This window comes from Salmo salar, chromosome 03, assembly GCF_965601325.2.
Source record: "Salmo salar chromosome 03, fSalSal1, whole genome shotgun sequence".
Taxonomy (NCBI): Eukaryota; Metazoa; Chordata; class Actinopteri; order Salmoniformes; family Salmonidae; genus Salmo; species Salmo salar.
In genome coordinates, this window is record NC_138293.1 from 89,832,376 (window position 1) to 89,859,876 (window position 27,501).

The 27,501-nt window shown below is 44.3% G+C and overlaps 1 protein-coding gene and 1 pseudogene across 3 annotated transcripts in view; one reads left to right on the top strand and one right to left on the bottom strand.

The window, feature by feature from the left end:
• The window catches only part of LOC106606424 (transmembrane channel-like protein 6), a 45,506-nt pseudogene extending 36,321 nt beyond the window's left edge, over positions 1–9,185 (bottom strand). The window contains exons 1-8 of the transcript XR_014391807.1: positions 9,080–9,185; positions 8,403–8,558; positions 7,456–7,611; positions 5,706–5,749; positions 2,955–3,212; positions 2,388–2,590; positions 1,846–1,990; positions 772–918 (exon numbers count right to left, since the gene is read on the bottom strand). The product of XR_014391807.1 is annotated as a transmembrane channel-like protein 6 (transcript). The remainder of the gene's footprint in view (positions 1–771; positions 919–1,845; positions 1,991–2,387; positions 2,591–2,954; positions 3,213–5,705; positions 5,750–7,455; positions 7,612–8,402; positions 8,559–9,079) is intronic.
• An 8,376-nt stretch (positions 9,186–17,561) lies between these two features.
• Positions 17,562–26,787, top strand: LOC100194517 (synaptogyrin 2-like). Of its 2 annotated transcripts, NM_001139603.1 has the most exon segments (5): positions 17,671–17,820; positions 23,326–23,563; positions 23,921–24,057; positions 24,731–24,966; positions 25,099–26,787. In NM_001139603.1, coding segments are annotated over 4 exon segments (690 nt in total). In that variant the 5' UTR covers positions 17,671–17,721; the 3' UTR covers positions 24,947–24,966; positions 25,099–26,787.
• Positions 26,788–27,501: the final 714 nt, after the last annotated feature.

Genomic DNA, 27,501 nt, shown 5'->3' on the forward strand with positions numbered 1-27,501 from the left:
AGGCTTCTGACCTACTCCAACATTGAGAATGTTGCATTCCCTTCGAGTAGGCCCCGAGACATCTCCCTGTCTTGTTTTGCAGGCAACTACATGTCTTAAGCTGCTTTCTGATTTCACAATGTGATTTCCTCTGTTGACTCACCAAAGCATAATTCTGCAACAAACAAAAAACGTTCCTGTCTGATTCTCAGAGACAAACTCTGAAAAAACCCTATCCCCCAAAAACTGTGGCAATACTTGAAAGTAAATTGGCGATAGCCCTCTTCCAATATCCACCCACTAACTTACTACTTAGAAGGAAGTTATGTATTGCCAATATCCACCCACTAATGTTCTACTTAAAAGGAAGTTATGTACAGTGTTGGGCAGTGTATTCTATGTGGTATGCTAGTATGAAAATTGGAAGGTAGCTAATGGGCTGGTGTGACAACATCAGCAGTGGGTCAGTGACAGAGTAAGCTCTCCCTTTCCTTGGTAAAGGCTCATCTACCTTTGAGAGAGCAGCCACAAAAAACTCTGGCAGTAATACCCCTATTGTGCAAACCTGAACTGTACTGTGCTGGTACGTATAGCCCATTTTCTTTCCACATTGTCTTCTCCAGCACAGTGCCAGCAGCTATAGAGGATGCCTAACCAGGCCAGTGCAGTACAGCTCATGCTTGGCTCAGCAGTGTGAAAAGGGTGCAACAGCTTAGCTGCGGCTGGATTTGCATAGCGTTCTATGGTGTGATACGAGTCCCCCCCTCCTCCCTACCACACACACACACTAACCAGGTGCATGTCCTTGGCAAAGCAGTGGATGCCGAGTGCACAGAAGAAGGTGCTCCCCAGAGAAATGCTCCATGCTAGCAGGTGCACTGCCATCCCAGAAAGCCTGCCCTTCTCCTCCTCTCCGCCTTTCACCTCCGACAACAGCTCCTGGAAAGAACGAAGAGACCGTCTATTTATTTATTTATTTAACAAGGACAGTACACAATAACCAACAATCCGACAATACAGCTCATTTTTATCAGTAGCCAAAGTGTTTGTGAAAAATAACTTTCCCAGTCAGTATTTTAATCTGTGTCATAATGTAGTTCCTTGTTCCTAACTTAGTCTTATTTGCACATCTTAAAATGGATGCATATTCTTGTTTGTTGACACTGGGCAAGAATGTAGCTTTCTATAGGCACGCTACACCACAAACACCTAGACCTAGATCCGGTGTGTATTTCAATACCAGCTAGAACAGCTGTCCTTTAGATACTGTAAATATGCAGATCTATCAGAGGCAAATTGACTGACTGGGAGTGGCCTTCAGTCCCTGACTGACTGGGAGTGGCCTTCAGTCCCTGACTGACTGGGAGTGGCCTTCAGTCTCTGACTGACTGGGAGTGGCCTTCAGTCTCTGACTGACTGGGAGTGGCCTTCAGTCTCTGACTGTGTGCATAGAATATGAGCTTGATCAGGCCTCTATCCGATCTGTTCTATTTTGTTTGTTACAGTCTACGCAGGATTTTGCTCCTGCCCATTACTAACATCCCTGATCCAAATGATCAGCAAATGATCATGGTTCATCACACCTAAAACAAATGGTCAGTGAATCATGGACCACATTTGGCTGAATAAGGTCTATTAGTGATGGGCTTGTGCAAAAACGTGCACACCTGTTGATGTTAGCTCTTCAGCACTGGAGTTGGAAACCCCTGGCTCGTGTTCATTAGGCACAAAATGGAATAAACAGACTGAAACAGGGAGGGACTACTTGGATTTGTCTAATAAGAAATGCTTATTTGAGTTTTTTGGCTAGAATTTCGTTTCTTTTTTTACACTGTGAGCCCTAATGAACATGATCCTGTACCGTACCTTGAGCTGGGTGGTGATATTCTCAGACTGCAGCCTGACAGACATCTTCTTACTGACTTTGAAATCCCAGGAGCAGAAGACCTTTATGGCCAAGTTTCCCTGAGACTTCAACACACGGAAACTCCTCCCAAAGGACTTGGACATGCTAAGACAAATACAATGAAAACATTTGATTATTCCCATGAAAGACCAACAAAAGAGGAAAACGTCACAAATCTGTCCTGCCAACTCTTATGGGCATTTTCATACCAACACGGACCATAGCAGTTGGCTATAGAGCACAAACAGATCTGGGACCAGGCTAACAGAGATTCCAAATGAATAGATCAGGGTCGTATTCACATTATGATCAATGGCTGTATTTAAACAGGCAGCCCAATTCTGATATTTTGCGGGTAATTGGTCTTTTGAACAAATAGATCAGATCTTTCACCAATAATTGGACAAAATATCAGAATTGGACTGCCTGTGTGAACGCAGCCTAAAAACGATAAACTGATCCTATATCAGCACTTCAAAAGATTTGAGGCCTGTTGTTCAACCTGTAAACGAGGACGATGCCGGTGATAAAGAATGTTATGCCGATGGTGAAGAAGTAGGCTAAGGGAATGTTGTAGGCCATCATGTGTGGGTCACTGGTGGTGCCGCAGCCAGTCCCGGCGGTGGCTTCAGCAGGTCTACAACTGGTGTTGATGGTGGAGTTGGTGTAGTAGCCATAAAACATTAGAGAGTTAGAGAGATAACCCTGAGAGGGAAGAGAGGTGGTGTGGTTTCAGAAACAGACTGACAACACTGATGTAGTGTTTTGATATAGAAGTGCTTTTGCAGGTGCTTTACATTTGTATGGGTGGGCATTGCGTTGTGACATAGCTAGGTATGACAGCAGCTGTTGTTTTATTGGCGTATGCTGGATTTACACTCCACTAGGTGTACTCTGTAGAGGCTCAACAACCACTTCACCGCACACAGCAGAGATTTTGGTGCATGCCAGAAATTGTAACAATGCAATCGGTCACATTTTGTTAGGACGATAAGTGGAGTTTAAACAAAGTCAAAACCTTGTGGATGAACATAATCTACCAACCAACCAATCATGACCCTCATCTTACCGTGCCGGTGAACAGCTCCAGGCCTGTGACTCTGTGGGAGCTGGGGGTGTGAAGGGGCGGGTGGATGGTCTGGGGGAGGACCAGGAACAGTCCGTTGATGAAGAAGAGGAAGACGTTGAAGAGCAGAAGAGTCCTGATGAAGAGAAAGTAGGAGAGCACACCAGTGCCAAAGCGGCCGCCCAGCCTCTTCAAAGCCACCTGCCACAACTGCAGGGAACTGAGGATGAAGAGACATCCGAACAAGATGTGATACAAAGTCTGTGGACACATGACGCAGAGTTACTTTCATGCCCAACATCTCTGTGCAGAGATTAACGTCAGGCTTGGAGCACTTTCCTCAGATTTTACATCTGAATGATAGCCATGAAATTGCCAACATCATGTTTTATGCTAGTGATAGCTTGGTTATACTCACTCGCTTAAGGAGGCTACAGCAGGGAACCTGGCTGCTCAAGATGGACTGTCCAACTTTGTCACTGAATGCAAGTTTCCTAAGGAGAGATGTTGACTGTAAAAGGGGTGTTTAAAGATTCAGCAATGACGAGAGAGAAGGGTTTAAGTAGCTTTCGTGTAATTTGTTTATTGTCAAATTTTACATTGGCATCATGTAAAGCAAAGGGTGTCCTGGAACAATTAAGATAATCAATTACAAACAAGGAAGAGAATATGGCACACACCTCAGCTTAGTCTTCTCAGCCAGACTGAGGGGCATGGCACGCAGCACACGCACACCGTGTCATAAAATAAGTTGTACTCATCCTTAAAAATGTCGTACTGGAGAGAAGAGGACCAAAACGCAGCAGGTATGTGCAGGCTCATCTTGACTTTTATTAACTATCAAAATGAATGCCAAAATAACAAACCATGAGAATGAACGAACGACCACCCAACAAACAGTCTGGCAAAGCATAGGCTCAACACAGAACAATTCCCCACAACCCCAAAGACAAACACACACCTATATAGGACTTCCAATCAAAGGCAACTATACACACCTGCCTTCAATTGGAAGTCCCAATCATCAACCCAATATTTTACAAACAAACCTGCCACGTCCTGACCAAAACTAAAACACTAGCTCCATCTGCTGGTCAGGACGTGACAGTACCCCCCCCCCCCCCTCAAGGTGCAGACCCCGGAATGCACCTAAAAAAGAAAAACAACAAAATCCCCAATACCCCAACAAAAACCCCTAAACCATAAGGGAGGGAAGGGAGGGTGGCTGCCGTCAACGACGGCACTGTGCTACACCCTCCCTCCCCAACCCACCTATCCTGGAGGTGGCTCAGGTGCAGGCCGTTCCAGGCTGTCGGGGCAGTCTGGCAACTCGGGGCAGTCTGGCCGCTCGGGACAGTCGGGGCATTCTGGCCGCTCAGGACAGTCGGGGCATTCTGGCCGCTGGGGGGCAGTCGGGGCAGTCTGGCCGCTGGGGGGCAGTCTGGCCACTCCGGCAGGTCGGGGGCAGTCTGGCCACTCCGGCAGGTCGGGGGCAGTCTGGCCACTCCGGCAGGTCGGGGGCAGTCTGGCCACTCCGGCAGGTCGGGGGCAGTCTGGCCACTCCGGCAGGTCGGGGGCAGTCTGGCCACTCCGGCAGGTCGGGGGCAGTCTGGCCACTCCGGCAGGTCGGGGGCAGTCTGGCCACTCCGGCAGGTCGGGGGCAGTCTGGCCACTCCGGCAGGTCGGGGGCAGTCTGGCCACTCCGGCAGGTCGGGGGCAGTCTGGCCACTCCGGCAGGTCGGGGGCAGTCTGGCCACTCCGGCAGGTCGGGGGCAGTCTGGCCTCTCTGGCGACTGTTGACTGGCGGGCAGCTCTGACGACTGTTGACTGGCGGGCAGCTCTGGTGACGACTGTTGACTGGCGGGCAGCTCTGGTGACGACTGTTGACTGGCGGGCAGCTCTGGTGACGACTGTTGACTGGCGGGCAGCTCTGGTGACGACTGTTGACTGGCGGGCAGCTCTGGTGACGACTGTTGACTGGCGGGCAGCTCTGGTGACGACTGTTGACTGGCGGGCAGCTCTGGTGACGACTGTTGACTGGCGGGCAGCTCTGGTGACGACTGTTGACTGGCGGGCAGCTCTGGTGACGACTGTTGACTGGCGGGCAGCTCTGGTGACGACTGTTGACTGGCGGGCAGCTCTGGAGACGACTGTTGACTGGCGGGCAGCTCTGGTGACGACTGTTGACTGGCGGGCAGCTCTGGTGACGACTGTTCACTGGCGGGCAGCTCTGGTGACGACTGTTCACTGGCGGGCAGCTCTTGCCCCGTCAAACAGCCCTTGTGCCCCCCCCTAAAAAATTCTTGGGGGTGCCTCTCGGTCTCCCTTACCTCGCCAGCCTTCTTCCGCTGCTTGGTCCTTTTTTGGTGGGGAATTCTGTCACAAAATAAGTTGTACTCATCCTTAAAAATGTCGTACTGGAGAGAAGAGGACCAAAACGCAGCAGGTATGTGCAGGCTCATCTTGACTTTTATTAACTATCAAAATGAATGCCAAAATAACAAACCATGAGAATGAACGCACAACCAACAAACAGTCTGGCAAAGCATAGGCTCAACACAGAACAATTCCCCACAACCCCAAAGACAAACACACACACCTATATAGGACTTCCAATCAAAGGCAACTATACACACCTGCCTTCAATTGGAAGTCCCAATCATCAACCCAACATTTAACAAACACAAACCTGCCACGTCCTGACCAAAACTAAAACACTAGCTCCATCTGCTGGTCAGGACGTGACACACCGGCCGACAGACTCTGAAGATTGTTGACCAGCTCCTGTCTCTTGGTCTCTGTAATCCACACATAAAGTTAAAAGGATACAGTAAAACTTCCATTAAATAGCCCAGGCATTTATTTGCTTCAATCATTGAACACAACCGGCGAATATTAGAGACAGGCTTGCATTTGCCTGGCTATTAAGGGAGCACGCAACTGGCATGCTGACTGCAGGAATGTCTAACAGAGCTGTTGCCAGATAAATTAACATTAAATTCTCTACCATAAGCCGCCTCCAACATTGTTTTAGAGAATTTGTCAGTACGTCCAACCGGCCTCAACCACAGATCACGTGTAATCACAAAAGCCCAGGACCTCCAGATCCAGCTTCTTCATCTGTGGGATCATCTGAAACCAGCCACACAGACAGCTGATGAAACTGTGGGTTTGCACAACCAAACAATTTCTGCACAAACTGTCAGAAACCGTCTCAGGGAAGCTCACCTGTGTGCTCGTTGTCCTCACCAGGGTCTTGACCGGACTGCAGTTGGGCATCGTAACCGACTTCAGTGGGCTAATGCTCACCTTCAATGGCCACTGGCATGCTGGAGAAGTGTGCTCTTCACGGATGAATCCCGGTTTCAACAGTACCAGGCAGATGGCAGATGTGAGGGAAAGTGTTTTGTTGATTTCAACATTGTGAACGGAGTGCCCCATGGTGGCAGTGGGGCTATGGTTATGGGCAGACATAAGCTATGGACAACGAACACAATTGCATTTTATCGATGGCAATTTGAATGCACAGAGATACCGTGACGGGATTCTGAGGCCCATTGTCGTGCCATTCATCCACCGCCATCACATCATGTTTCAGCATGATGATGCACGGCCCCATGTCACAAGGATCTGTACACAATTCCTGGAAGCTGTACATGTCCCAGTTCTTCCATGGCCTGCATACTCACCAGACCTGTCACCCATTGAGCATGTTTGGGATGCTCTGGATTGACATGTACGACAGTGTGTTCCAGCTCCTGCCAATATTCAGCAACTTCGCACAGCCAGTGAAGAGTGGGACAACATTCCACAGGCCACAATCAACAGCCTGATAAACTCTATATGAAGAAGATACACTGCATGATGCAAATGGTTGTCACACCAGATACTGACTGGTTTTCTGAGCCACGCCCCTACCTTTTTTTTTAAGGTATCTGTGACCATCAAATCTGTGACCAAAAAAAAAAACGTGTTTGATACCATTCCACTTATTCCACTCCGCCAATACCACAAGCCCGTCCTCCCCAATTAAGGTGCCAACAACCTACTGTGATTCCCAGCCATATGAAATCCATAGATTAGGGCCGAATGACATGTATTTCAATTGACTGATTTCTTTATATGAACTGTTACTCAGTAAAATCTTTGAAATTGCTGCATTTTTGTTCAGTATAGCATCTTCTAACCAAACCTTGATATCTTTAACTTTTAACAGCGGAGTCATTCTTGTTGGTACAGCCCATCTCAGCAGAGCACACAAAACAGACACTGACTCCCAGCGGAGGGACAGTCAGGGAATTTATTCAAAGGAATTTATTCAAAGGTTGAACAAGAGGTGCTCACCTCATACAGCATTGGTAAAAATATCTAAAACTGTCTAGTTTCAAATGCCATACACATTGTCCTGTGTCTGTAGTGAGGATGGTAAAAGGCCCCTCAAAGCTGGTGAAAGACTATTGCCTTCAGAGGTGGACGGTGAAGTGGGTTTGGGGATGGCACTCACCTTCCTCACAGACATCCTCAGAGTCTGCCTCGATCCCATAGCCACGGATACTAGGTCTGGAGGAGAGGAAAACGTCTTGGGTCTGGCGGTGGTACCTGCGCAGCTGAGTAGAACGGATGTTGCACTGGGAGATGATTTCAAGACGACTCTGCTGCCCTGTGTGAGGAGAGACCATTTCCTGAGGTTTAAAAGGAGGAAGATTACATTTACTACCGGGGTGTACTCACTAGGAACCAAACGTAAACAAACGGCCAATACAGGGAGGGATTAACCTGAACTTGTCCAATAAGTATTCTGTTGCACAGCATACATGGTTCGCTATGGTGTGCACTAATGAATACACCCCAGTAGTTTATTCAAACATCAACCACTTGTGAGGTCAGTGGCTTTTGCGTAGGCCATATTCTCCTCCAGTAGTTTTCTGAAACTTCTGACACAGTAAGACAAGAGACAGGAAACTCATCTAATGACTTATTAATGTACTTAGGCCACCCATTTTGACCATCCAAAAACATTGCTAGTATTAAAAAAGATAATTGGATTATACCCCCAATAGATTCGACCATTGTACGTATTTAAAATGTGTGTGGTGCGTTTACACTTATCCAGAGCGACTTACAGTAGTGAGTGAATAGGTTTTCATACTGTTCCCCGGTAGGAATCGAACACACAACCCTGGCGTTGCAAGTGCCATGCTCTACCAACTGAGCCACATGGGTAACAGGGCAGATACAAGAGGAACTGCAACATTTTTGTACGCTCTCAAAATATCACCCATAGTCTCTTTATAAGTCACACAAAAACCTTTGGCCTGGGTCTTGTTCATTAGAGCACAACGTGGTAAAACCTCACGGTTTCAAGCCGTTTTCTTCCCTTCTGTATCTAATAAACACAACCCCGAGGTTTCCCCTTAACAAACCGGCTTGTCACAGAAAGGATGGTCTCACCGACGCTGCGACTGGGCATGGAGGACAGGACCCTCAGGGTGGCGGCAGACCAGCGGCTCCTGACCAAAAGGTTGGTCTGCATGGATTCCTCACTCCTCTGCAGCCTCCTCTCATCTGCCCGCTCTCTGACATCACTCATCTGGCTGGCCTGCCTATCTGTGGGGAACATATGATTGAATATGATTAATCACATTTGTTCAGTAAGACACACTCCACTGGCCTTGGTTGTGTTCATTAGGGAATGCAATGGAAAATGCTTAAAAAAAAATGTTTCAACTGCAAACATTTCTTATTGAACAAGTCCAAGTCGCCTCTCCTTGATTCAGTCAGTTTTGTTACATTTGGTGCCTAATGAACACGAATCTGGTGGTTGTCTGTTTGTGCTTTAGCCAACTCCTCTGTGTATTATGTTCTTTGTCATACAAGTAGGCATGGCAACGATAAAGACAAGTTGGCTACAGCACAGTATAGGACCAGGCTAATACTGTTATGGATGTAGTGGTTAGAAGGTATCAGTCCTCACCTCAATGAGCATATCAGTTCACTGGAAAACATTGCACTTGTAACAAACTGGGTGTATCCTAAAAGGCAACCGATTGCCTACATAGTGCACTAGTTTTGATCAGGGCCCATAGGGAATAAGGTGCCATTTGGGATACAACCACACATAGAAGTACCTCTGCCTTCCGTTGTAAGGACCTCCATTTCCAGGGCTTCAGGACTGCCACTCTCCAGACCTGTTCCCGTCACCCTAATGAGCTGGCACATAGAGTCCTGGGCCATATCATCACCCCTAAGACTCCTGGTGAACGTTGAGCAATGGAATAGTAGAGGGTTATACCAGACAGAGGGCTATGGTACACGTGCATGCATCCACAGACGGCTGAATGGACAGATACTTGTAAATGCGTAAACAAATGCGCGCACACACACAGCACAGTGTTATTCTAGTGGTTAGAGCTTTGGGCCAGTAACCTGGGCAAGGAAGTCACCCACTGTTCCCCCGCACCTCTCTGATTCACAGGGGTTGGGTTAAATGCGGAAGACACATTTCAGTTGGACAACTGACTAGGTATCCCCCTTTCCCTTATTCTTGGTTTTATCTACAAATAAAACACATTCAATATGAATTATGCAACGATTGACGAAAAAATAGCTCCTGTTTGTCGGTGTTATGTTTTCCAATTCTCAGGACAATGATTAATCAAACGCAAGACTCCAATGTTCCCAAGGCAACTGGGGTCACTGGAACATATCCAAAATAGAGAAACAGACCAGAGGACAAATAGCACCACAGGCTTCAATAACTAAAACATCTGCAAAGACCATAACATGCAGGCTCACTGCAGAATACAGAATATATTCTGGACCGCCACGGACACCATTCTGTATACATCTGGCCCTTCTTTGGACACTGTGCTAACAAACCTCCAAACGAGCTTCAACACCATACAACACTCCTTCCGTGGCCTCCAACTGCTTTTAAATGCTAGTAAAACTAAGTGCAAGCTCTTCAACCGATCGCTGCCCGCACCCTCCCGCCCGACTAGCATCACTACTCTGGACGGTTCTGACTAGAATATGTGGACAACTACAAATACCTAGGTGTCTGGTTAGACTGTAAACTCTCCTACCAGACTCACATTAAGCATCTCCAATCCAAAATTAAATCTAGAATCGGCATCCTATTTCGCAACAAAGCCTCCTTCACTCATGCTGCCAAACGTCCTCGTAAAACTGACTATCCTACCGATCCTTGACTTCGGCGATGTCATTTACAAAATAGCCCCCAACACTCTACTCAACAGACTGGGTGTAGTCTATCACAGTGCCAACCGTTTTGTCACCAAAGCCCCGTATACTACCCACCACTGCGACCTGTATGCTCTTGTTGGCTGGCCCTCACTACATATCCATCGCCAAACCCACTGGCTCCAGGTCATCTACAAGTCTTTGCTAGGTAAAGCCCCGCCTTATCTCAGCTCACTGGTCACCATAGCAACACCCACCAGCACGCGCTCCAGCAGGTATATTGCACTGGTCATCCCCAAAGCCAACACTTACTTTGGCCACCTTTCCTTCCAGTTCTCTGCTGCCAATGACTGGAACGAATTGCAAAAATCTCTGAAGGTGGAGTCTTATATTTCCCTCTCTAACTTTAAGCATCAGCTGTCAGCAGTTTACCGATCACTGTACCTGTACACAGTCAATCTGTAAATATCACACCCAACTACCTCGTCCCCATATTATTACTTACCCTCTTGCTCTTTTGCACCCCAGTATCTCTACTTGCACATCATCATCTGCACATATATCACTCCAGTATTAATGCTAAATTGTAATTATTTTTCTTTTATGGCCTATTTATTGCCTACCTCCCTACTCTTCTACATTTGCACACACTGCACATAGATTTTTCAATTTTTCTTTTCTATTGTGTTATTGACTGTACATTTGTTTATGTGTAACTCTGTGTTGTTGTTTGTGTCACACTGCTTTGCTTTATCTTGGACAGGTTGCAGTTGTAAATGAGAACTTGTTATCAACTGGCCTACCTGGTTAAATAAAGGTGAAATAAAAATAAAATAATACATAGAAAATCATTTTTCTGTAAAAAGAATTCTGTGTACACTTTAACTACTGAAACCACATATAAAGTAAGGTAGAACAGATAGTGTAGCTATATATTTTAAATAAGATTGTCTTTGATAACTAACATTCACTAAATAAACACTAGACAGTCTGGGAGAATCTAAAATTCCTAAATGTCACTGCAATAAAGAAGCACTTTTTTCAACTTCCACTGTCCTCCAAAAGCTCTTTGCTTCAGTTTGCTCCTTAAATCAACCTTGGTTAGCGAGAGGCAGTGTTCCCTTCCCTTATAACCATATAGTAGTTGGACTGCGATAAAGGAACTTTTGAATGGGATGTTTAGACCTTGACTAATCTCTCGTGAACAGACTGCATAAACATAAATGGTACCATAATCCAGCATCTGAACAAATTACGCAATATTTTTGTTCTGGGTTAACTAAGATTAAACCTTGACCTATTCCAAACTAATGATGTTCTATGCACCAACTATGTACAACCAGACAAAGAGAGTGTTTGTGAAACTACAACTAACAACGAGGAACAACAAAGCACACACAATAATTCAGTATCTCCTTAAGAGTATGCAATTGTGGACAGACATGGGCTACAAAACACAGCTCAATTCTACTTTAACATCCCGTCATTAACAGAGAGATGAGAGTAACAGAGAGATGACAGGTTTCCAGAAGGAAACACAATAGAACCTACAACACCAGTCAGTACACTAAACTTCTGAATCATTATTCATAGGCAGTAGCTTATGACTTAGCAAAACTGCATATGTATTGTAACTGCAAAAAGTAACTTCAAATTGAATAGTTTGATGCAGAAGACTTGCATTATCGATGTATGTTCTACCCCTCACCATTTTTGAAGACTTAATTTTTTAAGACTGCCATGCACAGCCCCAAACCACCAATCAAACGGAAGAGATTCTGCCTGTTTGTTCACACTTACGGCACATGGAACTCTCAGCTCAGCAACTTTCAGCTCGAGCGTCTTTCTCTGGCGCAGACTCAACCAATTAAATACATTATCCTCAATAGAGGTGTATTCATTATGCGAAAAGTTTCAAAAACGTTAATAAAATATTTGCAAATGAATGTCAAGTTAATTCTAAACAGTTTGAATGCATTTTGTAAGTCAATGATGTAACATTCTAATTGCAATCCTGCATTACAGTGGAGCACAACTGAAATGCATTGGCACATCACTAAAGACTAAAATTAAGTGAATATATAATCCATAATAAACTGTCTGTCTTTCACAGCAGGAATCCCTTATCTGTGTTTCTGCTGTCGTCTACTGGTAAACCTACATTATGAATGGAGTTAAGTGGGATATGATAGCAGTTGTTTGAGACGATATTAGTTAGAGAATCTAAAATATTGAAGTGAATAACAGTGATATGCAGACCTCACACCAGTAAATGTTTTCTATTTGGCGGTCAAAATGCAATGTTTTCATGTCCAAGGCACATTGGGGCGGCAGGTAGCCTAGTGGTTAGAGCGTTGGACTTGTAACCGCAAAGTTGCAAGATCGAATTAAATAGGGTGTAGGCCAGGCAGCAGGCTGTTAGCCAGCCTGCAAGCTTAGTGGAGTCTGTCACTAGCACAGTCAGTGTAGTCAGCTCAGCTATCCCCATTGAGACCGTGTCTGTGCCTCGACCTAGGTTGGGCAAAACTAAACATGGAGATGTTCGCCTTAGCAATCTCACTAGAATAAAGACCTCCTCCATTCCTGCCATTATTGAAAGAGATTGTGATACCTCATCTCAAAATAGGGCTACTTAATGTTAGATCCCTCACTTCAAAGGCAGTTATAGTCAATGAACTAATCACTGATCATAATCTTGATGTGATTGGCCTGACTGAAACATGGCTTAAGCCTGACGAATGTACTGTGTTACATGAGGCCTCACCTCCTGGTTACACTAGTGACCATATCCCCCATGCATCCCGCAAAGGCGGAGGTGTTGCTAACATTTACGATAGCAAATTTCAATTTACAAAAAAAACAACAACAACGTTTTTGTCTTTTGAGCTTCTAGTCATGAAATCTATGCAGCCTACTCAATCACTTTTTATAGCTACTGTTTACAGGCCTCCTGGGCCATATACAGCGTTCCTCACTGAGTTCCCTGAATTCCTATCGGACATTGTAGTCATAGCAGATAATATTCTAATTTTTGGTGACTTTAACATTCACATGGAAAAGTCCACAGACCCACTCCAAAAGGCTTTCGGAGCCATCATCGACTCAGTGGGTTTTGTCCAACATGTCTCTGGACCTACTCACTGCCACAGTCATACTCTGGACCTAGTTTTGTCCCGTGGAATAAATGTTGTGGATCTTAATGTTTTTCCCCATAATCCTGGACTATCGGACCACCACTTTATTACGTTTGCAATCGCAACAAATAATCTGCTCAGACCCCAACCAAGGAGCATCAAAAGTCATGCTATAAATTCTCAGACAACCCAAAGATTCCTTGATGCCCTTCCAGACTCCCTCTGCCTACCCAAGGACGTCAGAGGACAAAAATCAGTTAACCACCTAACTGAGGAACTCAATTTAACCTTGCGCAATACCCTAGATGCAGTTGCACCCCTAAAAACAAAAAACATTTGTCATAAGAAACTAGCTCCCTGGTATACAGAAAATACACGAGCTCTGAAGCAAGCTTCCAGAAAATTGGAACGGAAATGGCGCCACACGAAACTGGAAGTCTTCCGACTAGCTTGGAAAGACAGTACCGTACAGTATCGAAGAGCCCTCACTGCTGCTCGATCATCCTATTTTTCCAACTTAATTGAAAATAAAAACAATCCGAATTTTTTGTTGTTGATACTGCCGCAAAGCTAACTAAAAAGCAGCATTCCCCAAGAGAGGATGGCTTTCACTTCAGCAGTAATAAATTCATGAACTTGTTTGAGGAAAAGATCATGATCATTAGAAAGCTTATTAAGGACTCCTCTTTAAATCTGCGTATTCCTCCAAAGCTCCGTTGTACAGAGTCTGCACAACTCTGCCAGGACCTAGGATCAAGGGAGACACTAAAGTGTTTTAGTACTATATCTCTTGACACAATGATGAAAATAATCATGGCTCTAAACCTTCAAGCTGCATACTGGACCCTATTCCAACTAAACTACTGAAAGAGCTGCTTCCTGTGCTTGGCCCTCCTATGTTGAACATAATAAATGGCTCTCAATCCACCGGATGTGTACCAAACTCACTAAAAGTGGCAGTAATAAAGTCTCTCTTGAAAAAGCCAAAATCTTGAGCCAGAAAATATAAAAAAACTATCGGCCTATATCTAATCTTCCATTCCTATCAAAATATTTTGAAAAAGCTGTTGCGCAGCAACTCACTGCCTTCCTAAAGACAAACAATGTATACGAAATACTTCAGTCTGGTTTTAGACCCAATCATAGCACTGAGACTGCACTTGTGAAGGTGGTAAATTACCTTTTAATGGCATCAGACCGAGGCTCAGCATCTGTCCTTGTGCTCCTAGATCTTAGTGCTGCTTGTGATACCATCGATCATCACATTCTTTTGGAGAGATTGGAAACCCATATTGGTCGACACGGACAAGTTCTGGCCTGGTTTAGATCTTATCTGTCGGAAAGATATCAGTTTGTCTCTGTGAATGCTTTGTCCTCTGACAAATCAACTGTACATTTCGGTGTTCCTCAAGGTTCCGTTTTAGGACCACCATTGTTTTCACTATATATTTTACCTCTTGGGGATGTCATTCGAAAACATAATGTTAAATTTCACTGCTATGCGGATGACACACAGCTGTACATTTCAATGAAACATGGTGAAGCCCCAAAATTGCCCTCCCTAGAAGCCTGTGTTTCAGACATAAGGAAGTGGATGGCTGCAAACTTTCTACTTTTAAACTCGGACAAAACAGAGATGCTTGTTCTAGGTCCCAGAAACAAAGAGATATTCCTTTGAATCTGACAATTAATCTTGATGGTTGTACAGTCGTCTCAAATAAAACTGTGAAGGACCTCGGCGTTACTCTGGACCCTGATCTCTCTTTTGAAGAACATATCAAGACTGTTTCAAGGACAGCTTTTTTTCCATCTACGTAACATTGCAAAAATAAATAAATTTCTGTCCAAAAATGATGCAGAAATATTAATCCATGCTTTTGTTACTTCTAGGTTGGACTACTGCAATGCTCTACTTACCCGGATAAAGCACTAAATAAACTTCAGTTAGTGCTAAATACGGCTGCTAGAATCCTGACTAGAACCAAAAAATGGGATCATATTACTCCAGTGTTAGCCTCCGTACACTGACTTCATGTTAAGGCAAGGGCTGATTTCAAGGTTTTACTGCTAACCTACAAAGCATTACATGGGCTTGCTCCTACCTATCTTTCCGATTTGGTCCTGCCGTACATACCTACATGTACGCTACGGTACAAGACGCAGGCCTCCTAATTGTCCCTAGAATTTCTAAGCAAACAGCTGGAGGCAGGGCTTTCTCCTATAGAGCTCCATTTTTATGGAATGGTCTGCCTACCCATGTGAGAGACGCAGACTCGGTCTCAACCTTTAAGTCTTTGCTGAAGACTCATCTCTTCAGTAGGTCCTATGATTGAGTGTAGTCTGGCCCAGGAGTGTGAAGGTGAACGGAAAGGCTCTGGAGCAACGAACCGCCCTTGCTGTCTCTGCCTGGCTGGTTCCCCTCTCTCCACTGGGATTCTCTGCCTCTAACCCTATTACAGGGGCTGAGTCACTGGCTTTCTGGTGTTCTTCCATGCCGTCCCTAGGAGGGGTGCGTCACTTGAGTGGGTTGAGTCACTGATGTGGTCTTCCTGTCTGGGTTGGCGCCCCCCCTTGGGTTGTGCTGTGGCGGAGATCATTGTGGGCTATACTCGGCCTTGTCTCAGGATGGTAAGTTGGTGGTTGAAGATATCCCTCTAGTGGTGTGGGGGCTGTGCTTTGCAAAGTGGGTGGGTTTATATCCTGCCTGTTGGGCCCTGTCCGGGGGTATCATCGGATGGGGCCACAGTGTCTCCTGACCCCTCCTGTCTCAGCCTCCAGTATTTATGCTGCAGTAGTGTATGTGTCGGGGGGCTAGGGTCAGTCTGTTATATCTGGAGTATTTCTCCTGTCTTATCCGGTGTCCTGTGTGAATTTAAGTATGCTCTCTCTAATTCTCTCTTTCTCTCTTTCTTTCTTTCTCTCTCGCTCTAGGAGGACCTGAGCCCTAGAACCATGCCTCAGGACTACCTGGCATGATGACTCCTTGCTCTCCCCAGTCCACCTGGCCGTGCTGCTGCTCCAGTTTCAACTGTTCTGCCTGTGGCTATGGAACCCCGACCTGTTCACCGGACATGCTACCTGTCCCAGACCTGCTGTTTTCAACTCTCTAGAGACAGCAGGAGCGGTAGAGATACACTCAATGATCGGCTATGAAAAGCCAACTGACATTTACTCTTGAGGTGCTGACTTGTTGCACCCTCGACAACTACTGTGATTATTATTATTTGACCATGCTGGTCATTTATGAACATTTGAACATCTTGGCCACGTTCTGTTATAATCTCCACCCGGCACAGCCAGAAGAGAACTGGCCACCCCTCATAGCCAGGTTCCTCTCTAGATTTCTTCCTAGGTTTTGGCCTTTCTAGGGAGTTTTTCTTAGCCACCGTGCTTCTACACCTGCATTACTTGCTGTTTGGGGTTTTAGGCTGGGTTTCTGTACAGCACTTTGAGATATCAGCTGATGTAAGAAGGGCTATATAAATACATTTGATTTGATTTGATTTTGATCAAATCCCCGAGCTGACAAGGTAAAAATCTGTCGTTCTGCCCCTGAACAAGGCAGTTAACCCACTGTTCCTAGGCTGTCATTGAAAATAAGAAATTGTTCTTAACTGACTTGCCTAGTTAAATAAAGGTAAAAAAATATATAATTAAACACAGCCTGTGTCCCAGTCAAAAGGCAGCATCCTTGCTGATTGGGAGGCCAGTGGAGGCTGCTGAGGGAAGAACGGACCATAATAATGGCTGGAATGGAGCAAATAGAATGGCATCAAACACATTGAAACCATGTGTTTGATGTATTTGATACCATTCCAACAATTCTGCTCCAGCCATTACCACGAGCCTGTCCTCCCCAATTAAGGTGCCACCAACCTCCTGTGGATGCCACCATCATAGCCTTAAAGATGAGCTATAACCTTGACAATAAAGATGTTATACACTATAGCCAGAATTGTTGTTTATCTTGCTCTCTTCCACACCACAATGATGTCAGCCAGTAGGCTACATAAGCCTACTTATTATTCGGAAAACGTGTGAAAACTAATAGTTGATAACAAGTTAATAAAAATACAAGCCATTGTGTACACAATGGGGTGTGTGTAAGGGGACACAGACATAGAGAGAGGATAGATGCTTATTTATTTTGTACACACCCTTTGAAAATGTGTGATTATGTAACAATACTGAACACTACGGTAAAAAGGTCACTGCGAGAGTAGCAGTATGCCTATTTATTTGAAGCAATTATTAGTCCTTTGAAAAAAGATTTACTAGAGATGACGTGGTCATGGTCGGGGCGGTTCTTTAACTTTTCGGGAAATGAGAGTGAAAACAAAACCAAAGAACTGCAACTTCACAGATGACACGTGCGCATAGTCATTTTCTAGCTGAAGTTGGGACATATTAATCGGCATAAAAACACATATAAAATGGAATCTGGTGCCTATGGGGCCTCGCTGGCCGGAGGTGCCTTCGACTTTATGAGCTTTATTAAACAACCTCAAACCATAGTCCGCATCTTGAGCTGGGTGAGTGATTTACTCTAGGTTGACAGCCAGCTAATCGTGTTATCTTGGGAAACTTTTGAAGTAGCTAACGTTAGCTAGCTAACAACCATAGCTAGCTGTCTGTTTAACTACAGTACACATCACAGTTGTATTGTCTTTTTATGGAAAAGCTTTGCTCAACGAGGCAAGAAGACAACATGCAAGAGTTATTGACCTGTTTTCTAGTTTGTGATGTTGTTGCAGTTGTGGAAAAGTTTCGAATGACACTTGGCTAATGCTAGCAAACAGGCTATCCAGCTGTGTCATAGGAGGGAACTTTTCCTCGTGACCAGTTTAGCTGTGTCAACCAAAACCAACGCGTTTTGCCACCTGTTGATGATGATAGTTTTGAGCTACAGATGTCAGTAGCTTGCTGCTGTAACTTTAGCTCGCTGGCATGACGTGGAAGAGGTTTGTTTAGCTACTGTCTGATAAACTGTCAGTATGACAGATCCACCACACCACGGTCATCCCATCACTTCCGTACCCCTGTAAAAAGATAGCTGTGATGACAATTTGTTTGCATGCAACTATCTATTATTATAAGATTGACTATGTTTAGTTTAATGGGGAAAAACATGTTGTTCATTGATGTTGCATTACACTTCAATGTCAAGAAGAAATGGATCTTGGATGCACTGAGCTAGCTAACCAAAAGCTGAAGCCCTTATGGAAAATCCCATTGGATTCCAATCGGAAATCATCATGGGATACAGGTCATGGGACCCCAGTTTGGTTGTTTTCACTGAAAAACCCAATGGGGTAACCGCAGAGCAAGCTCAACGCAACTCGCAGCTGCTCAGTTCACTTGCCCTGAGCAACCCCCAAAAAAATTTACCCAGAAAAAAAAGAAAATCAGGTATTTTTCGTCTCTCTGTGTAAAGCAGCCGATCAAGTAAAACAGTGCTCCTCTGTATGTGTAGCCTATCTGATGCTGTCTGGTCAAAAGGAGCATGACATTGTTGCCGCCAGTAGCATTGAATGCAAGGGAAGCCAGGAAGCATTTGGCTTCCCTTGATAAAAATAAAATAGGCAATCAGCGTTGATCTAAACTGAGTGAGCTCAACTGTGAATGGGCCTGGCACACCAACAAAATAGTCAAGGGAAGACAGTTTGGATTTGGCTTCACACTAATCACAAGCCAAAAGTCAATTACAGGAAAAACTTTAATTGTTGCATCTTGTTGTGTCGTTGTCCTCTGGTAATAATCCCTTTTCTAAATTATCCATGGATAGAAATGGGAATTTGATTCTCCATACTGGGTAATGACTATTACGGCAGTTCTGATCTAACCATACATTCATACATTGTCTCCCTGGCCTGAGAGGATGGAAGTTAAATACAGTTGAAGTCGGAAGTTTACATACACCTTAGCCAAATACATTTAAACTCAGTTTTTCACAATTACTGACGTTTAATCCTAGTAAAAATTCTGTTTTAGGTCAGTTAGGATCACCACTTTATTTTAAGAATGTGAAATGATAGTAGAGAGAGATTAATTTCAGCTTTTATTTCTTTCATCACATTTCCAGTGGGTCAGAAGTTTACATACACTGAATTAGTATTTGGTAGCATTACCTTTAAATTGTTTAACTTGGGTCAAATGTTTTTGGTAGCCTTCCACAAGCTTCCCACAATATGTTGGGTGAATTTTGGCCCATTCCTCCTGACAGAGCTGGTGTAACTGAGTCAGGTTTGTAGGCCTCCTTACTCGCACACACTTTTTCAGTTCTGCCCAGAAATGTTCTATAGGATTGAGGTCAGGGCTTTGTGATGGCCACTCCAATACCTTGACTTTGTTGCCCTTAAACCATTTTGCCACAACTTTGGAAGTATGCTTGGGGTCATAGTCCATTTGGAAGACCCATTTGCGACCAAGCTTTAACTTCCTGACTGATGTCTTAAGATGTTGCTTCAATATATCCACATAATTTTACTGCCTCATGATGCCATCTATTTTGAAGTGCACCAGTCCCTCCTGCAGCAAAGCACCCCCACAACATGATGCTGCCACCCCCGTGCTTCACGGTTGGGATGGTGTTCTTCTGCTTGCAAGCCTCCCCCTTTTTCCTCCAAACATAACGATGGTCATTATGGCCAAACAGTTCAATTTTGGTTTCATCAGACCAGAGGATATTTTTTCAAAAAGATTGATCTTTGTCCCCATGTGCAGTTGCAAACCGTAATCTGGCTTTTTTATGGTGATTTTGGAGCAGTGGCTTCTTCCTTGCTTAGCGGCCTTTCAGGTTATGACGATATGGGACTCGTTTTACTGTGGATATAGATACATTTGTACCTGTTTCCTCCAGCATCATCACAAGGTCCTTTGCTGTTGTTCTGGGATTGATTTGCACTTTTCGCACCAAAGTACGTTCATCTCTAGGAGACAGAACGCGTCTCCTTCCTGAGCGGTATGACGGCTGCGTGGTCCCATGTTGTTTATACTTGCGTACTATTGTTTGTACCGATGAACGTGGTACCTTCAGGCGTTTGGAAATTGCTCCCAGAGATGAACCAGGCTTGTGGAGGTCTACAATTCTTTTCTGAGGTCTTGGCTGATTTCTTTTGATTTCCCCATGATGTCAAGCAAAGAGGTACACCTCCAATTGACTCAAATGATGTCAATTAGCCTATCGGAAGCTTCTAAAGCCATGACCTCATTTTCTGGAATTTTCCAAGCTGTTTAAAGGCACAGTCAACTTACTGTATGTAAACTTCTGACCCACTGGAATTGTGATACATTGAAATAATCTCTGTCAACAAGTGTTGTAAAAATTACTTGTGTTATGCACAAAGTAGATGTCCTAACCGACTTGCCAAAACTATAGTTGGTTAACAAGAAATTTGTGGAGTGGTTGAAAACGAGTTTTAATGACTCCAACCTAAGTGTATGTAAACTTCCAACTTCAACTGTATGTAGCTAGATGTAGTAGGCTAATGTTAACTAGATAGCTCATCGTTGCCCACGAAAGGAAGTTAGGCTAGCGAGCAAGCATTTTAGCCAGGTAGCCTAGGAAAACAAAAACGAAAAGTGTGTACTGTATGACAGAGTCATGAAAGAGAGGAGGATGGCATTGACGTTTCTGGGTGAGTCAATATGTATAGTTTATTTTTAATTTTTTACTTGCGCGCATGCACACAAATCAGTACCATAGACAGCCATATTGTATTTAGCTTAATTGGACAACTGTTTTTGATATCTTAGTTGTCATTGTATTAGACTAAGCATAGGTGATTTGATGATGTTGAAATGGTGCTGGAATAGTGGAGGCAGCTCCTGTTTTCTTTGAGACTTGCAGTAACTCCGTGGTTCTAAATCAATAGTTGTTTACAAGGCCGAAAATGCTGGAAACATTAACTTGCTTGACCATGCTGTAGTAGTTCATGTAACAGTTTGTGATCTTCACTGGAAAGATGTTGCTCTCCGATTTTGTGATGGAACAAAGGTGTGGTTGAATTTATTCCGCCACTGTGTCTTCTTATTGTCTCGGCCATATGCCTTGCTACCGTGATATATCAGGTTATAGAGCAAACAACGCAATTATGTAATATGGTTGTGTGTCCTGGCTTGGCTTCCTCAGTGATTTTACCCACTCACCAGTACAGCTGTCCAAAGGGTTCCAATGGGAATTCCAATAGAATGCACATATTGTGGTTGATAGAGTAGCGGGTGGGTGTGGGCTATCCACATCCACTACAGGTCGGCTTCGTAAGGCTGCCCACATCCACTACAGGTCGGCTTCATAAGGCTGCCCACATCCACTACAGGTCGGCTTCGTAAGGCTGTCCACATCCACTACAGGTCGGCTTCATAAGGCTGTCCACATCCACTACAGGTCGGCTTCGTAAGGCTGCCCACATCCACTACAGGTCGGCTTCGTAAGGCTGCCCACATCCACTACAGGTCGGCTTCGTAAGGCTGCCCACATCCACTACAGGTCGGCTTCGTAAGGCTGTCCACATCCACTACAGGTCGGCTTCATAAGGCTGTCCACATCCACTACAGGTCGGCTTCATAAGGCTGCCCACATCCACTACAGGTCGGCTTCATAAGGCTGCCCACATCCACTACAGGTCGGCTTCATAAGGCTGTCCACATCCACTACAGGTCGGCTTCATAAGGCTGTCCACATCCACTACAGGTCGGCTTCATAAGGCTGTCCACATCCACTACAGGTCGGCTTCATAAGGCTGTCCACATCCACTACAGGTCGGCTTCGTAAGGCTGTCCACATCCACTACAGGTCGGCTTCGTAAGGCTGTCCACATCCACTACAGGTCGGCTTCGTAAGGCTGTCCACATCCACTACAGGTCGGCTTCGTAAGGCTGTCCACATCCACTACAGGTCGGCTTCGTAAGGCTGTCCACATCCACTACAGGTCGGCTTCGTAAGGCTGTCCACATCCACTACAGGTCGGCTTCGTAAGGCTGTCCACATCCACTACAGGTCGGCTTCGTAAGGCTGTCCACATCCACTACAGGTCGGCTTCGTAAGGCTGTCCACATCCACTACAGGTCGGCTTCGTAAGGCTGTCCACATCCACTACAGGTCGGCTTCGTAAGGCTGTCCACATCCACTACAGGTCGGCTTCGTAAGGCTGTCCACATCCACTACAGGTCGGCTTCGTAAGGCTGCCCACATCCACTACAGGTCGGCTTCGTAAGGCTGCCCACATCCACTACAGGTCGGCTTCATAAGGCTGTCCACATCCACTACAGGTCGGCTTCGTAAGGCTGCCCACATCCACTACAGGTCGGCTTCATAAGGCTGCCCACATCTACTACAGGTCAACCCCTGAGCCAGAGCCCCAGATATCAGTCACATACTGTACTGTACCACTCTTGTGACCATGTCATAAAATCATACCACACACACACAAGGGCTTGAAAGTTAAGCATTTCACTGTACTTGTTCATGTGACAACTTGAACACCCTCCCCTTGAAGTTATCCTCTACCGTTACGCATCCCTCCAGACATATTACCTTTCATGTTTTTTTCCCCAGGACATACTGTATGTCCTCATGTGATTGGTTACAGGTTGTCTAACACTGTGCTACACCTGTCTTATTTGATAACAGGCCTATGTGATAATATGATAACAGTCTTATATGATAACAGGCCTATGTGATAATATGATAACAGTCTTATATGATAACAGGCCTATGTGATAACATGATAACAGTCTTATATGATAACAGGCCTATGTGATAATATGATAACAGTCTTATATGATAACAGGCCTATGTGATAATATGATAACAGTCTTATATGATAACAGGCCTATGTGATAATATGATAAGTCTTATATAATAACAGGCCTATGTGATAATATGATAACAGTCTTATATGATAACAGGCCTATGTGATAATATGATAACAGTCTTATATGATAACAGGCCTATGTGATAATATGATAAGTCTTATATAATAACAGGCCTATGTGACGGACCCCAAGGTGTTCTAACCGACATGTTGTCTCTTCAGATCTTTTCCATAGTGGTGTTTGCCACCATCACTGGAGAAGGCTATGTCAACCCTTCACACCTGCCTGACACCAAATGCATGTTCAACGGGAATGACAGCGCATGCGGCTTCGGAGTGGGTATCGGAATTTTGTCCTTTCTCGCCTGCGTCATCTTCATCATACTGGACGCCTACTTCCCTCAGATCAGCAACGCCAAAGAGAGGAAGAACATTGTCACTGGCGACTTGGTCTTCTCTGGTTAGGGGATTTTTGTTTGTTTGTTGAGTGATACTCCAATGCTAAATCTGTAAGGCTGTAGTTTGGCACCCAGAACTGAGACTTATGGTCAGATTTTTCAACGATAATCTTGGCAACACTTCCTATGAATAGCTTCCTTACAATGCATTACAAGCAGGTTTATAATGCCTTATGTCATGCACAGTTCACTATACTTAACAAGTTAGGTACTAAAGGTGCACTGCTTATAAACATCTATAACTACACTCATAGTGTAGTTGCTCATATGGTGTTATGAATGCACTTATAATGCATTAGGAAGAAGGAATTAGTAGGAAATGTTACCATAAACTTTACTTTCCCTCCTCTGTCTGTCAGGAGTGTGGACGTTGTTCTGGTTCATCTGCTTCTGTGTCCTGGCCAATCAGTGGTCTCACACGACCGAAGTAGCAGGCATCCCTGTTGACGCCGCCCGAGCCGTAGTGGCCTTCTCCTTCTTCTCCATTGTCACTTGGGTGAGTCAGTCTTTCTCGCTCTCTTTTTTTTGTCTCTGTCTCTCAACTGGCATGTTACTATTTGAAACGGCTAGCTGCAGCTGGTCTGAGCGGTCGACAGTGAATGCTCTCACCCGCTAGTAATTCATGCTGATTGTTAGCGTTCTGACTTGCTACAGGCTGTCAGGCAAGAACAAGGCAGATGTATCCTTTTCCAGAGATGTATTATCTCTTGGTCACCACCACACAGCTACACACACACACACATAGAAGTTATCTTTGTGGTTCTATAAGGAAAGGAGAATACATGTACATATTAACAGTGATAATGCAGCTATATAATTTGAAATGTATATAGATTAAATACTGTAGCATAGCATTTCAGACCCATATTCACATATAACTACAGATGGGGAGAGGCTAATCACTGATGAGGCTGCCAGTCAGGATTCATGGCTCTGTCTCTTGTCCAGCTAGAGGTTTTCTAAATCAAGTGTGCAAGCGCCAGCGCACCAGGCATTCTAGAATCTTCTACTTATCTTACACACAACACTCTCTGGCAGTAATTGTAACATGCACATAATGCTCTACATCTGCATTGCTGTTTGGAGTTTTAGGCTGGGTTTCTGTATGAGCACTTTGTGACACGTTATGGGATTTTTAAAAACGTATTTACCAATATTTCCTCTCACAGGCTCTATTGACTACATTTGCTTATACAAGATACCGCCAAGGAGTGAATGACATTGACCAGGGCTACACAGACCCAGCCAATGACTACAGCACCCCTTACCCATCCACCTCCGCCTATCCCCCGTACCCCACCAGTGGGCCAGAGGGCTACCAGCAGTCCCCTTTCACCCCCCAAAACCAAGAGCATCCAGCACCATACCAGCCCCCGTCTTACTGAGGGACTGAACCATTGACCAGATTTGGGGGGGAGGATGTTTTTGAGTTTTTAAGTTGCCATTGGTGCCTGTAGCCTGGTCCCAGATCTGTTTGTGCTGTCTTGCCAACTTCTATGGCCATTGTCATGCCAAACACAAAAAGATCTGGGACCAGGCTATGGTGCCTCAGCTATGTGGACTGATCTCAGCACTCCACTGGTCCTCTCCTTTACCTAACTGTGTAAGTCATAGCTGGTGTTTCGCTTACATAATGAAGGGTGTGTTGACATGATTTAAGTTGGTATTCATATTGTAGTTTAGATTGTGAATGCATTTTTATACATACAACTAGAGGGCCTGAGCTGAGCTGAGCTTCAGGTAGAATCTAAGGAAAACTGTTACTAGGGTAAAACCTAGAATGCCATGGAAAAATATGAGATTCAGAGTGCCATCACCACTTGAGGTAACTGCCATATGTTATTTCTGTTGTTCTCTGTACTGTTTGTCTTGTAACATATGTAATGCAGTCATGTGGACACTGAAGTTCAGATCAAACCACTAAAACATATGTCGCTGGGAACATTGGTTTGTATTGCAAATAATGAGGCTATGCTATGGACACAAACTGTATTTTTCTATGCTGCCTAATCCAGTTATATGGTATAGTGCATATACAAATACCTTTTGATAATTTCAATGTATTTTAACATTATAGCCAGCCCAGGATATCAGAACTTATTGCCATATATCTAGAAATCAAATGTATTGCTAAATTATTGACAAACAAAGACTGTTTTTGTTTTTCTCTGCAAACCCATACTTTTATTTGTCCCAATAATGGGTGCACTCTCTGAAAAATGCTACCCTTAACGAGTACTGTATATCAATGCTTTTAAAACCCACCGCTGAACTCACTAAGAGCCTATTTCCCGTGCCCAGTTTAAACCTACTCCTGGACTGAAACTCACGCTTTTAATGGAAAATCTCCATTGCAAATAGGTTTTCATCCAGGAATAGGTTTATTAATCTTGGTCTGGAAACGTTATCTTTTTGTCATTTGAATGTCATTTCTAGAACATGCTCCCGGGTCATGTTAACCCTTTCATTAGATTTTTTTTATTGTAGTTTCAAACAAGTCTGTAATATATATGGTAAACGAGGGTGTGTGTTGTTTAGTATCAGGAAGGCCCTCTCCTCAACTTGTTTGTCTCCTACCTTCATCTATTCCGAACGTGCCTTGGAAAGGTTTTATTCAGTTCTGGAGTGTTCTTGTCCCCGACACACACCTCTTCAGACAAACTCATTCAGAATTCTCATAGATGAGTTTAGCAAAATACCATCCAGTAGGTAATATATACAATATATTGAATTTAATGGTATTCCATTGAAAGAAAACGAGTAGGCGGCCAGTACCTTGCAATAACCTTTAGTGAACTATTAACAGAATATATTTACAAAATAATACATATGGGAGAAGTCAGCATACTACATTAGGACACACAACTGCAACGTGTTTTGACTACTAGTCTTCCTCAGGCAGCATTGTGATATTCGATTGAAAATTGTTTTGTAAATAACCTATGCCTTTTAATCCTCCTGGACATGACAATGACTTCCATACCAGACTAAGAACCTTCATCAAAAAACGACATATTGTGCAGCCATAACCTGCCATTTGTTCTTGGTATATCTTTGGTACAAGCTAATTTATTTACTTCCTCTCTGATGAAGTGATATCACCACTTATGCTCTCAGGTTTGAAGATTACACTGAGAGGCTTTGCAGTCGGTTGCACAAAGTGCCTTATAAAAGCCTACCACATTACAACCGAACCTTTGCCAAATAAAGACTTTTCCTGTTTGGAGACTGTCCATTTTTTTTAAGAAGGGTGTATTCCAAAGGCAAATATTTGAGCAGCCGCTAAGGAGGGAGAGTAAAGGAGCTGGTTAAAAGTAGATAAATAAGGTTTACAACTAGAACTAGTAAGACTACTTGTGCTCTCTCTCTGGGTGGGCCCTGTGTCACATCTAGTTATGTTTCACATTGGACGTGGAGCTTACTGAAAACACAGACATTGTGCAACATAAACAACCCATGACTCTTGTCAAATTTTTCAATGTATGCCAATGCCAGGAACCTTTCACTACTAACATACAGTGAGTGGAATTTGAAGTCTAGCACCGTCACTGCTATTATGGAAGGACATGAGCTTGTTCGACATTGCAGGCGACTACCGTCTGACTGATCTACAAAGAAACCTTGTATCATAAATAACTACTGCTCAGTCAGTCACAATTTACCCTGATACATAGTTTTCTATCCCTCGAACACGGCCAATGATTTTAGATGTTCTGTTGCACCTGCATTGCAATGAGTTCTGGAGTGTCGCAATGACGCATATTAGATACGTTTTAACGTTACAAGCAATTGATACACTTTCATCCACAGTTTACGCAAGCAGCGCATAGTAATCCAGAATACGTTTCAATTCGTAGGCTAGGTAGATTTCGTTGACTGGGCGGGACTTATTTTAAACTGTCACTGAACGAGGAAGTAGCCCATGGTTTCCCTGATGATG

Excerpts from the sequence above, each read along its gene's own strand:
- LOC100194517 (XM_014202598.3), top strand. The coding sequence starts at position 17,722 with ATGGAATCTGGTGCCTATGGGGCCTCGCTGGCCGGAGGTGCCTTCGAC. Across the intron at positions 17,821-23,325 it reads TAGTCCGCATCTTGAGCTGG|ATCTTTTCCATAGTGGTGTT; the intron begins GTGAGTGATTTA and ends TTGTCTCTTCAG. Across the intron at positions 23,564-23,920 it reads TGGCGACTTGGTCTTCTCTG|GAGTGTGGACGTTGTTCTGG; the intron begins GTTAGGGGATTT and ends TCTGTCTGTCAG.